Consider the following 14,186-nt stretch of genomic DNA (forward strand, 5'->3'; position numbering starts at 1 on the left):
TCACTGTTGATGTTGAAACCTAACCACTCAACTTGCTTGCATTCGAACTTACATTTTTCTAGGGAAATTGCGAGATTTTCCTCGTCGAGTTTCGTTAGCCCCGTTTGGAGTTTTTGTCGGTGTGTCTCTATGGTTCCTTTCGTAACAATTAGGATATCGTCCAGATATGCGTAAGTATTATTACAGTTAGTAAGTGTTAAATCCACTGCTTTCTGAAACTCTTCCGGCATATCCGTAAGCCCGTAAAATCGCGTCTGGAGTTGGTACGTTCCTGTAGCATTACCGCCAATGAGGCTGAAGTTTGTTTATTTCTGTTTCGAGCCTTTCTTGTAGATGTATTGGTATCAATTTGTTTAATTCTGTTCGACCCTTTCTTGTAGATGTATTGGTATACGTCTGCCCGTTCGCTGTATCGGTTCGAACTCTTTACTGAATTGTGTTCTCATTACGTGGTGTTTTGACTTTCCTATGCGTACGCATAGTTAATGAAATTTATCCTTGACCCATTGTTTAATTTCGTGGTTTGACTCTTCGTTTTCCTGAATCAATCTAATGCCGATGCGTTGTAATAGGTTCCGTCCTATGAGATTTGCCTTGTGGTTATCCGCTATGATGAACGGAGCTGTTTGTATTTTCCATCCTCCCGACTCAATTGTAATTATCAGTCTTCCTTTTGGATGTATTGATTCGCCGTTATAGCATGCTAAATTTCTGGCAGTATCCTCCGGTGGGATATTTTTAAAAACTGCCGTTTGATCATTTTGTTGTATTCGTTGAGCGGTTTTTTCGTTTAGGAAAGACACCGAGCTGCCCGAGTCAGCAATAGCGAATAGTTTTGTTATGTTTTTCTTCAATTTAACAATATGTCAATTTAGCTCGTCTTCCGATAGTGTTTTTGTGTTTTCTATTTCGAATGATTCCGATATCGCCCTTACGGAGAATTTGTCTATTTGGTAGTTCTCCCAACCATTGTTTGTGGTGAACTCAGCATATGAGACAGGGTCATTGTCGGTTTCCTTGCTCTCTATTTCTGTTTCCTCTTGCTGTTCTTCATTTGTGTTTCCTAAGTAATTTACGTTTGTAGAACGACAAACTTTTGCGAAGTGTCCGCGTTTTGCGCATTTCGAGCATATTTTGTCTTTTGCTGGGCATGATTGTAGGTGGTTCGGACCATATTGATTCCCACACTTATAACATTGTCTTGAATTTGTGTTTCGTTGTTGTTGTTGCTGACCCCTTGTGTTTTGTGATCCACGTGGGTACGGTCGGCCGCGGAAACCGCCCCGACCTCGCCGATTGTTTTGATTGTACTGCTGGTTTTGTCTGCCACGTGTATTAACGTAATGTACCGGCTCTTGTTTCGGAGTCAATGTTTGACCTCCGAGCGGGTTTATTTTCATTGTACGTCTGTGTTCTATTCCTTTTTCTCGTCGTATCGCATACTCGTATGCCTCCTGCGGGCTACGTGTTTGTGCCAGCAATTTTTTCGTTGTTCATGTGGGCGGTAAACATATACCTTACCCACTCGCTTTCTCGATCGACGCAGTCAGCCCTTGAAGCTAGTTCCACTAGGTCAGCATGAAATTGTTCTTGACTTTCTGCTTTCTTCTGTTTTCGACAGATAAAGTTATACCTCTCAAAAGCTATTATGCGTGTCGTGACGAATATTTCTTCCAATACAGTCATGAGTTCTTGTGTAGTTACCGTGTGTAGTTGTAAATTAGGTCGTTTTTGTTGGATTTGTCGCTGTCCTTCAGCGCCGAGACACATGAAAAGATAGCTGCGCACAATTGCGTCCGCTTCGTCTCATCTGAATGAATTACACAGAACTCCTTTTTCCCGCGCTTTTTTCACGTGGTTTTTCCAGCCCACTTCTTTTTTCTTGATTACGTACGTCTCGGTTTTTTCTTTGAGCTTCTGTTTTGCCGGTTATCTCGACCTCGTATACTGGTTCAGATGGCTCTACTAGTTGTGGTCTTGCTCGTAGGAGATTTCGAATTTCGATGCCGTCTTTCGCGAATACTGCCATCTTCAGTATTGCTGCCCATTTTGTCCACTCTAATGGGTGTTCGGCCGATGCTCTTTCGCAGAATGGGTTTATGTTTAGCGGGTTCTTCGAAAATCCTGCTGGCTGCGCCATGTCATACCGCTAAGTCCTCAAGGTATGAATTGCTAATTCCTGAATCCGTATGGATAGATAATATCGGGCTTGTGAGAGAGAGAATTTAAAACAACTATTTAATGTTAACGTTAATTCTCTTTCTGAACCGTAGTTCACTTTAACCGCCGTTCTCGTCCTCGCTATCAAGGTCAATCGACCAGTACACATTAACGTTACATAATATCAAAACATAAATGATGTATAAATACATAATAAGTTTTATATGGAGTTTTATCTATCCATGCCGGATGACAATAAGGTTGATTCGACCCCTGCCGACTAGAACGGTCCCGCCTTTGTACTATTTTAAGATCCCAATTTTTGAAATATTTTTGGTCAAAAATGATGCAAAAAGTGCCTAAAAACGCCTTGTTTTCCAATATTGCCTTGGCGCAGAAAATTTGGCCGAAACTTGGTCTTTTTAATGCTTTGGGAGATCTCGGAAAAACAAATTAGATCTAAAAACAAGAAGGGCGACAATTAATTTTTTTTTAAATTTGCCGCGCCCCTTCGAGAAAATCCTAGGTCAGCCCTGTTAGTACCGTTAAGTTTAACCGTAAAGTGATAAATTTGTATGTTTCAACTCAAGCGAGTATGAGAAATGCATGCTATGTTATAATTAGAAATCGCGGCTGTTGAGTACAATAATGATGCGAAAGCGACTGATGATGTTGGTGATTTTAGATGGACTACATGGGAGAAGAGAAGGAGTTTCTGATTGGTCAGTTGGAGGCGGCAGGTGTCCCCCACAAGGCCAGTCGCAGTGGATCATCAGCAAGCACACACCACCCCGAAGGGATGCCCTCGGGGGGAGGGAAGAAACATGACACATCATCCACGCTCTCACCCACAACACCCGATGAGCACCCCAGTCTGTAAGAAACCCCAGCTCAACATTTGCAATAACTGTGAACTAATGGCGTTATCGTGTTTTTTTATGAGGTGGAAACTGACAAAAGTTTGTGGATGTCGCTTTTGATAACTTCAAAATTGGGTCCTGATCGTTCTTGATCAGTTCGTCGTTCCTTTTCCTCGAAATTCAAAACTAACTGGCTCTTAGAGAGTGAATTGAGAATTGAGTTCCAAAATCTACAGCTAAAAGGACATACTTGTTATATAAAAATGGGGGCATACAGTTATAAATGAGATATAGTTGGTGCATATTATATCAGTCAGGAATAGTTGCAGTTACTGAGTTCTCATTGAAGATAGAGAATTCGTTTTTTTTTCTGGTTATTAAAAAGGAACGTGTCGTTCCTGAAATCGCTTTTAACAAGTTTCGTCCTAGACAAGCGATGATTTTTTTTCGTTTTTTTTTACAGGAAAAGTCTCAAAATTTATTTAGGCTCAAATTTACGTTTTCGCGGTTTGACTGCTGACTTCTTTACCCTTGCAATAAGCAAGGGTTTTGCAATCGTGTGCTAGACTTTTTTCCCGTAAATATCTTTGTTCACAGGACTCATCTGAACTCCTGGTGGTACCTTGGTTCATAATGATTTCAAATGTTTGTGTCTACTGCACAGTTAGACTGGGGGTAACGAATTCTCCTGGGTTCGAATCTGACTAGGAATTATTTTTTTTCAAACGGTAAATATTCTGATTCCAAAAAATTTCGGCCTATTGTCTGCTTATGTTTTTTCCGCTTAGTTGCCACATCTAAGAATCTTTTTGCTGCAAACATTTTTCACCGTAGTTGTTTCAAGTGTTACAGGATATTAAAAGTCGGGACCAATCGAATTTGTTTTCTACATAGGTTGTAATTTTAAACATAAATGTTTCCCATTAGTTTAGAATTCGATTTTTTTTTTCGTTGTGAAAGGTTTCTGTCCATCCAGATAATTTCGGCTTTGTTACCTCTTGGTTATTATGAATTCAAATTCAATCAACTATCCGGCGCATCTGGAGTAAAGGTAACCCAACTGCTCGAGACCGCAAAGGGTTGCGGTTCGAGTTCGACCGGGGCCTCTTTTTTGCAAACTTTAGTTGTGCTTTTTCGGGTTATTGTCTGTCTGTTGGGGGTTAAAGCAATTCTTCCAAGATAAAGTCCGGGATTTCGATTCCAGTCGATCGAAACATGTTTTTTTTTCGCAAATAGAAAATTTTTGGCTAATTTAGATTATTGTTGGTCTGCTTATTTTTGTCGGCTTAGTTCTGCAGAAATGATTTAAAGTTTCTAATGATGCAGACATTTTTTTCCGGATTGTTTGGGCTTTTGTTGCAACTTTTTGTTGACAATTTCTTCTTTTGTTTCATTTTCTTTCTGTTTCATTTTAATCATAGCCTCTGTGTTTAAAGTTAGTTTTTGAACTGATTGTCATGTTATGAAATGGCTGTTTTAAGAGTCAATCGATGAACCTAGTTCAGACTCTTTTATAGGTCGTAATGATATTGTTGATGTTTAGCGCCGGACTCTCTAGTGTGAAGTACAAGAAACTACAGGAACAGTATGACGAACTGACTCACGAAAACTATCGGCTAGAAGCAAGTGAGTAGAAGTCAATATTTTTGTAGCCACGCGCGACAGCTGACAACAAATGAAAACATCATACAACTAGGAACTGCATTTAAACATTAGCGAACGCTTATTAGCGATTGTGGTATTTGTTGCTGAAAATGGAGCTTTGTGCGCAACTGGAGATTGGTGTTTTTGTATGGATTCCTTTCTCCAATATTCATGGCTGTATTTCTGCATTATTTCAATAGCAAGAGCTTCATCCCCAGTTTACGAGCAGCCGTGGTCGAGTGGGTTAGGCACATGTCTCTCAACGCGAGGGTCATGCGTTCGAACTGAGCAGGCCGGCGGCTAATAATAAAATCCCCAGTAGAATTATGAGCAATTTTCGCATTTTCTTGAATGTTTTGAGCTCTTTTTGCCCTATTTCCTTTCGTGTATGCGGAGTGCAGCTTATGTGGTATTTGTTCTAGTGAAAGACGATCTAAGAGGGAGGTGTGAGGAACAGGAGCAAGAGATTCAAGAAATGCAAGAAAAAGTGAGTGTAGTCGCTTAATGACCTCATTATCACCACAATATTTGACATCCTCGAGTTTATAGAGCACTGAGTATTGTTTTAAACAACTTCTGATTTAGAAATTTATTTGCACTGAGCTTCAAAACAGTATATTATGTTTTTTTACCATGTTCTTAAATCGAGTGTTCTCAAATATTGGAAAACTTGATATCATTTTTAAGAGTCGCGGTGAAAGTAGTTCAGACTTTTATAGAGGTCGCGATGATTTTTTTTTCGTTTATTTTTTTTCAGGAAAAAAAGTGTTAAGTTTGTACAGGCTCAAAATTACTTTTTCGCGGTTTGACTTTTGATTTCTAACAATTTTTTTGTTAAAACAATTTACTACAAAGGAAGGTAAACTCCACTATCGAACAGCAAAAGTGTAAATGTCACGTTGTGTGAGTAACTTCTAAATTCACAAGTGGTATTTAATTTCCAGATTTCTCATCGAAATAAAATTTTCACCTATTGTTTCAGTTTTCTCAAACTGAGTTAATTTTATCAAAAAAATCTCAATCATAAATTGTTTAGATTTTCAAAGAGCTCCAAGGCTATGTTTTTTTTTCATTGAAATTGCGAAATTTAAGTTTTAAAAAAAAAACAAGTCAGTATTTTTCTGTTTGTTTGTATTCATTGACTCTTTTCCAACTGTCTGTTAGCAATGTTTTTTATTTATGGTTCTTTATTCTCATGATGTGTTTTCTGTTTAGATGTCGGAGATGTCCGAATTGGCCAAACATGCGAGACAGTACAAAGACGAAGTGGATGAACTGAGAAGTGAAATCACGAAAACAGTTAGTTTTAAATTAATTTTCCCTTTCCTAAATGACCATATAAGACGGCAAGGCAAGCACAAGTACGATACCTGTATATGAAGCTGAAAAATCTTCTACGTCTTCGGAGTTATGTAGTTTTTGTTGTCAGTGAGATGATATGAAGCGAGCATCATTAATTTTGCGATATTAGTTTAATAAATAGCATTCAAAAGTTGTTGCTAATTTGATAAACTTGCTCTAAATAATAAACGTACTGCAATTTAAATTAAACTTGCCAAGTTACCACTAGCTTTTAAACAGATACAGGCTGTTCTTTCACAATTCGTTTTGACTGTAATTACAGACAACTTGTTACTTATTGTCTCGTTGAATTTGAAAGCCATTCCACAGCGCCTTGAAGCAATTTCATGATAATTGTTCTGAGTATCTTGGTTGATATATATTTGCGACTGAACCTTGGAGCTGTAAATGTTCATTTGTTTCTATTAAGTGGGAAGAAAGTGTACTGATTAGTGTATGATGTGTTTGTGTGTTTGATTTGATGTAGGCCAAACTGGAGTCGCAAGTGGATACCCTGAAGAAGAAACTGGAGGAGATGGGAGACATGAAGAGACAACTGAAGGTGCTGGAGGAGAAGAACCTCTCATACATGCAGAACAACTTCCAACTGGAGGAGGTACAGTCATATCACTTTTCCTTTTTAAAAAGTAGCCAAACAGAGTTTAGTTTCCTCATGCAGATGCCACCCGCCAAGCTCATGTCTTCTTGCAATTATCCCAAGCCGAACTAAATTGTAAACGTACAATTTCATAGAAGGTATACTTTTAAGTTTTGGCTTGAAAATAAAATTATTATACTGAAAACCATAGCCGAAAGTTGAGTTTTGGAGTCCAGTGATTGAACTGAATTTATATGCAAATTTAATTTGATTGGGTTCCAATTGGGTCTAGAGTTTTCTTAAATGTCAATAAGCGAACTGCAGACTTCTTCAGGTATTGAAGTTTTTGGTTAGTTTTTTTTTCATGAAAGAGTCAGAAAAGTTATTCACGCTCAAGTTTGATTTTCCGCGGTTGGATTTTAATTCTGTTGCGCTTGCAATTAGCAAGCGTCATCAAATCGGGATGATGATTTTTTTTCAGGCTAAAAACCACCGAATCAGTCGATTGCGTGGTTCATATTTGAACGAAATACAGCTTCTTTGCTGCACATATGACAGAGGTAACGTCCATGCCTGGGACGGCGAAAGTCAAGGTTCCCATTCCGGCCAGTAGATGTTTTTATGGCAGTTTATTTATTTCCGCTTGAAGAAAAAATAATTGTCGGACCATTTTTTGTTTACTTTTTAAGGGCTTACTTTCCAAAGCATGGAATTTTTCTTTCAAAGAATCATGTTTTGTATTTGAAATTTTACCCAGAAATGATAGTCTTTTACCTAGAAATGGTAGTCCACCATAGTCTTTTCGGCTGATTTTTCCCCCGATAAATGATTTTCAATGTTTAATTAATCGCGGTGATAGTGTTTTTTGACTTTTTTTTCAAATTGAACATCAGTTGAGACATGTGTGAAAGTTTTGAACAGTTTTCGAATTTTGTGGCGTACGTCTCAATTTCTGTCTGTTAGTTTACAATGATATCCTTATTAGGAGTCGATTCTCTTACATAGGTCTTGATGTTTTCTTTCTGGAAAAATTTTAAAATTTGTTCAGGTTCAAATTTACTTTTCAGCTGTTTTTGATTTCTTCAAGTTCAGTTCATTTCTGTTAAGTGGAGTTCTTTTCCTTTGTTAAAAGGAAGGCCGTTTCCACTATCGAACAGCAAAAGTGTAAAGAGCACGAAATTCATGATCAACTTCTAATTTTGGAGATAGAATTTAATTATCAGATTTCTCAACGAAATACATGTTTTACCTATTGATCCAGTTTTCTCAAATTGAATTAAATTCCGCAAAAACTTTTAATTTATATTTTTTCGAGAAATTCAAACCGCTCTAAGGCCATCTCTTGTTTCTTGGAAATTCGAAAATTGAGCTGTGCCAAAAACAAGTCGTTTTTTTCCTGGTTACTTGTGTTTATTGACTTTTTTCCTACTGTCTGCATCGCAAGTGCTAGTGAGCCACGTTATGCAATGGAAGTTAAATTACGCTCTCCAAAAATGAAAAGTGTATTTGGAGTGAAAAAACTTGATTGACTTGTAGTTTAGAAAGAGGACTTCATTTTTCAGAATTCTCAGCTGGTTTTAAAAGTTAACGATTGGCCCAGTTTTCTCTAATTGGGTTATTCTTTGAAAAAAAAACGTTATATATAAGATGTTCGAAAGCAAGCGTCTTGTAATCGGTAACTAGATTTTTCCCGTAAACAACTTTTCTTACAAATTTTCAACTTGCTTTTTTATTGAAACTATTTAAGCTCCAGACGCCTTTGCACTTGGCCTTGAGGGAATGCCTTTGCCTTTTCGTCGTATGGTACGAAGTTCGAATCTCGGCCGGACCTTTTTTTTGTCTCAACTAGTGTCTGCTCGTACATTGTCGCCTTTGTTTCCATTTCGTAAGCTTAGTTCTTTTGCTAATCTAAAAATCCATTGTCTGGCTCGGCATTCGACAGAATGCCTATTTGACTAAATCAGGTATTATGAAAATGTATGGGGTTGCGTTTTTATATTTCTAAGACGCTTTGGAATGTTTTCTTTCATTTTTTGCTAAAATTTTTATTTTCTCAAACTATTCTGCTGTTTTTTTAAACAAGGTTATAGTTGTAAAGACCGCCTGCTCCCTTGTGTGTTTGCATACTCCTCAAGTCTCTTTTACTTTACCACGGCGTCGAAAAAGTCTGTAGTGGGGAATATTTGACCCATATTTTTAATTTTTCCCCCGAAAACTACCCTCTCAAATCTAAGTTTTTGATTCAAGGATTAGAGCGGGTGTTAGAAAGCTCCGTTGCATGAGCGACTTAAAGTTTTTGCACTCAAAATAGTCAAATTCATAATTTTTCGACCGTTTTAAAAAAATATATTTTAGGCTTTTCTCGATTCGATAAAAAGCACCCAAAACTGAGGTTATGGTTGGAATGGAAATAACGTTTATTGGGACGATCTCCTTTTTTAGCGGCTACTAACAATTTGTTTTACAAAAAAAGTAACCCCCTCGGAAACGTCAATATTTTGATTATTTTGACCGTTCTTTAAATTTTGAGGTGTCTCGAACACTACCCTCCTCTATCTGAGATTTTGGGTTCAATCCAAAGAACGGGTTATGGGAAGCTCCTTTGCATACGCTTCTACGCCCAATTTTGCTAACACGAAAATTATGGCCTTCGAAATAGTCAAATTTTTAGACCGTTTTTTGAAATTTTTTCTGGAGAACTAACCTCCCAAATCAGAGTTTTTTTAACTCAATCGAAATTATAGTTTGCGTGAATGTTTTCTGGACAGCGTCTGTGCAAACTTTTTCACACAAAACAATGATTATCAGAGAGGTTTAAATTTTTGATCTGTTGACCGTTTTTTGGACTTTTTTCGATAACTATCTGATATCATAGGTTTAATCGAAACAACAGTTTGCTCAAAGTCCAACATTATAATTGGATGTGCCCTTTTTTTCAACAGAAAAAAGTTATGGCCTTCAAAGTTGTGAAACTTTGAACGCGTTTTGGAAACTTTTTACTTCTGATCAAAATTGAGAAGAAAAGTTTAATCTAAAGAACCGGTTGTGAGAATTTTTTCTACAGAAGCGGCGACTCCTTATTTTTTGTATGAGAAATGTTATGCCCCTTAGAAAGTTCCAATTTTTCAATTTTTTTCTCTCTTATTTTAGCATTTCGTCCCGCATCAGTATAACAACTTCAAAAATATCAAACACGTACCACCATCTGGGCCCCTAGTTTTCTTGGATCGAGACCATGAAAAGTAATTTTTTTTTCAGTTTGTTCGAGTTTATTGGCTCCTGGTTATTGTATATCTCTTCAAATGTTCCTGAATATCGGTCGACCGCAATTCTTGAAAGTTACTAACAAAAATGTTAGAAACTCTTTCGATGTGTGTATTACTAACAAACAACGTAAACAACCGTTACTAATTGTCAAGATAATGTCTTAACAGACAATCAGTTGTTGCCAATCAGGTAAAAACTTTTGTCGGGAGATCAAACAAGTAAACTTGTCCTTTTTTGGCTTTTCCATTGTCCCTTATTTGAGTTTTAATTTTGAAAATCTATTTCAACGTTGACAGAGTTCAATGAAATTTTACAGGTGAACAAACTAAAACTTGTGAAATTTTTTTTCATTCCTATCATCAAAACATCACGCGTTTAGCCATAGTAATATGTGATACAACTATGAAATAAGACCTTTTGATTTGTGGGGGGAGAGGAGAGGAGAGGAGAGGAGTGGAAAAGAGCTCTTTTTGTTGATCAGGAGACTAGGAAGTTGGCCACTCTGAGACAGCAAGTGGAGAATTACAGACTGCAGATGCAGAAACTAGAGCAGCAGTTGATGCATGAGAGCAAGAGGGCAGACAGGGCCCACTTCGACCTGGACAAGAAGGCAGAGAAGATGGAGATGATGGAGACAGAAATGGAGGTGGGTATCAGCTAATTGTTGTCAGGCTTATACGATATTAATGCCCATAATCATTGTTACGGCAAAATTCATTCAATAATCTGTAATAATATCTGATTTTTTTTGCTGTTTGACTTTTGATTTCTTTTCAAGTTCAATGGAAGGAACATTACGGTAGTGAATAACAAAGGTGCAAATGGCATGCAAAAAGGAGAATGACGGCTAGTTTCAAAAATGCATTTAGTTTTTCAGAATTCCCAGGGGATTAAAAACCCATTTATTTTGTTATGAGGTTAGCTTCATAAAAATTTTTAAAAAAAGCATCGATCATAAAATATTCTGGAAGTTCAATTAGCTTCAAAGTGATGTATTTTTTTGGAAAAGGTTTGTAACTTTTCAATTGTCTGTCTGTTGGCTATGTTCGCTCTTAATTGTATTAAAGCATCTGTGTAACTTAAATCATGAAGAAAAAGTATGCTAACAAATCAGCGTCGTGCTGTCAGAATATCATAGTAGCTAATACATGATTATTAATCCTTTTTGTTCCGCCTTTCGAAAAAACGGAATGTTTGTGCTCGGTGTGCTTTTTTTATTCAGTCAATTTTTGCCGGTCGAAATAACAGTTTTCAGCAAAAATTTTTTATACCCCATTGAAGATATCGACTTACTGAGTTCAAATTTAAAAAGATATTTTACCTCCGATTATTTTCTGCTAAGTTCTGAGGATTTGAAAATTGCCAATTTGGTCATATTCTGGACTAAATTATGCGCGTTTTGAAGAAATTATTCATATTGCTGATAGCGTAAGGCGAATTATCTATGCGGGGCGAATTATCCCGCACAACAAAATCGTTCCAAATTGAATTGAGGCTAGCTAATTAGTCCTATTTACACTTGCGAAGCAATGTGTTATAGTACGAACTTTTTATAACACATTGCCGTGGTCGAGTGGGTTAGGCACATGTCTCTCAACACGAGGGTCATGCGTTCGAATCCCTCTTCGGTCACTGTTGGAGGGGTCCCAGTATCATCCGCCTCCTCAAGGTAGGACTGGCTGCGGCGAAATAGATGACAGCTCCCCCTCACCCACGGTTGGTCCTGAACTGAGCAGGCCGGGGGCTAATAAAAAAAACTAACTTTCTTTTTTTTCCAACCTAAGTCGCAACGTTATTGAGATTGGTTTTTTTTAGACGCTTTTAGAAATTTTCGTTTCTCTCAAAAACTGCTTCACCGATTTTCGAAAGAGTGGTACCAATGGTAAATCCGATACTCTCCTGTGTGCATGCATACTCTTCTAGTCTCTTTTTACCATACCCCACTTTCTACAGCCTTCGAAAAAGTGTGTTGGGGGAATTTTTGACCCAAATTTTTGCATTTTTTTGAAAAATACCTGTCCAAATCTGAGAGTTTGGGTTCAACGGATGGTTTTTGGTTTTTTAACCGTTTTTTAAATTTTTTTGGACTTTTCTCAAAAAACACCCTCCAAAATATGAGATTTTAGTTTCAATCGAACAGACGGTTTGTGGGGAGCTCCTCTGCATTAGTGGTTACGCTCGTAATTTTTTCACACAAAAAGTTATGACTCTCAGTAAAGTCAAAATTACGATTTTTTCACCGTTTTTTCAAACTTTTTGACTTTCCTCAAAATACCCCCCTCAAATCTGATATTTTGTCTCCAATAGGTAGAACGGGTTGTGGGAAGCTCTCCTGCATAAGCGGTTTTGCCCAATTTTTTTTCTACACTAAAAGTTATGGCCCTCGGAAAAGTCAATTTTTCGATTTTTTTAACCGTTTTTTGAAAATTATTGACTTCTCTCGAAAACTACCCACCCAAATCTAATGAGCAACGTTTTAAGCATCTTGTAACATAACAAGTTCTTGTAATTGCTTTAATTTTTAAGAAAACTGAAATAATTGATGAAATTAACAGATTTTGAAGTCATTAAATTGGTATTTACTTTTTTTTGCTATAGGTCTGTTTTTGAAATTACCCTTGTCCTTCCGCATCAACACAAAAGTTTCAAAAATCATCTAACAGCTATTTTCAGCTTTAGCTGGCCTCTAGTTGCACCTTTGATACTTAGTTGCACCTTTACAGCTGATTGATAAGATGTGCTTTGACATTCGAATAGTTATAAGTTTACACAGTTGATGCTTTTTTATCAGCATATGTAGCTGCATTATTAGTGGCTTATTTTTGGGGATTTTGAACATCCGTGGCTGAATGGTTAGTGCGTGAGACTCAACTTTGCTAGGCCACAGATTTTTGCTAATTCGAGTTTTTGCTAAGCCTCGAGTTTCTGCAAATTCGAGGCTTACTTCTCCTTTTTTTGATGTCACTTGATAAAGCTGCCTTTTGGTCGTGTTCATGCAAGTGTTTGCGAAGCGCAGCTTCCTCTCTATTTTATGTCGTTCTACTCAAAATTTTACACTTTGATATTGTCCAAAATGTAGGCTTTCAATATTTTCATTTCCCAAAAACTATTCCATATGTATTAAGGGACAGTCGAAACATTCAGGGCTTTGCCCTGATATACGAGGAGTCTTGTTAGTTACTATGATTACTTAATAGTACTCTCTGAAATTGATTTTTGCCCAAACTCTTTTTTTTAAATAGAATTTATTTTCGTATCAAGAATGGCGCAAAACAACGCTTCCCCTCTAAGTTGAACAATTAAAAATTATGTAGGCCTAAATTTCGGCAGCATTGTGAGGAAAGAGCGAGCAGATATATAACTTAAGTTGTCGTAAAATACCAGATTGTTCTCGAAGTTTAATGCAATTCAGTTTTTCTTTCAATTATTCCAACAGTTATCCTTTTGAAACTTACGCAATTGTTGAAGTCGAATTGCATTTATTGAAACATCTTTGAATAAAAAATGCAAAGTTTGAGATTCGATGAAATAGGCAGCCTAAGTTTCTGATGGTTATAGATCATTACATAGATTCTCAAGTCCAAGCTCGTTTTACCTTGACGGGATACAGTGTTAGTTTCCGCTGCAGTAATAAACAGATAAAGCAAAGAACCGAAAATTGCGTAACATTTCATACGAAATGTAGCAATTATCCGATAAATTTATATCATAGCCAAAAAGCGTCCTTAAATCGAAGCCAGAAAGTTCTGCTTATTTCTATATGTTTTTTTTTGGTTCTCGGTTTATTGCTAAATAATTTTATTGAACTAGAATCGTTAGATTCGTACATTTTCTTTTGATAGAAACTGCGAGTGGAGAAGCAACAGTTGCGTGAGGAGATGGACGAAATGTCTCTGCATGGAAATTTGACACCACGCAACGGCGACACCACTGAGTCGGATGTGAAACAAAATGACAAGGAACAGTTGTCGCCTGGAAGCCATGAAAACTCATTCACATCTCTGGACTCGCCCCGAGGCACAGACGGAATGCTGCCTGGGGAAGAGTTCCTGTCACCGCAAATCAAGGAAAAGATTTCAAGGTAGAATTTGCTGGGCTTAACTATCTTTCAACGTCATTGCTGAAACCTCTGTTCATCGATTAGATGCACTAAATAGGTTTCGCAAAACAAGAGATGCACATAAGTCTGACAGTATTTTATTTAGATATTTAAACGAGAATGCTGTCAAAGCTATGTTTCTCCTGAACCAATTTTGGGTTGATTTTTAAAATATATATATATATATATATATATATATATATATATATGGAGCGAG

The 14,186-nt window shown here is 37.1% G+C and overlaps 1 protein-coding gene across 6 annotated transcripts in view; it reads left to right on the plus strand.

Moving 5' to 3' along the window:
* LOC134854597 (protein Hook homolog 3-like) overlaps positions 1-14,186 on the plus strand; it is a 377,820-nt gene that overhangs the window by 338,205 nt on the left and 25,429 nt on the right. For all 6 annotated transcript variants that reach the window (XM_063870925.1, XM_063870926.1, XM_063870927.1 and 3 more), the window contains exons 7-13: positions 2,846-3,036; positions 4,564-4,646; positions 5,087-5,151; positions 5,880-5,963; positions 6,493-6,621; positions 10,352-10,516; positions 13,713-13,951. In XM_063870925.1, coding sequence (XP_063726995.1) covers positions 2,846-3,036; positions 4,564-4,646; positions 5,087-5,151; positions 5,880-5,963; positions 6,493-6,621; positions 10,352-10,516; positions 13,713-13,951 — 956 coding nt within the window. The remainder of the gene's footprint in view (positions 1-2,845; positions 3,037-4,563; positions 4,647-5,086; positions 5,152-5,879; positions 5,964-6,492; positions 6,622-10,351; positions 10,517-13,712; positions 13,952-14,186) is intronic.

This window comes from Symsagittifera roscoffensis, chromosome 9 (genome assembly GCF_963678635.1).
Source record: "Symsagittifera roscoffensis chromosome 9, txSymRosc1.1, whole genome shotgun sequence".
Classification (NCBI taxonomy): domain Eukaryota; kingdom Metazoa; phylum Xenacoelomorpha; order Acoela; family Convolutidae; genus Symsagittifera; species Symsagittifera roscoffensis.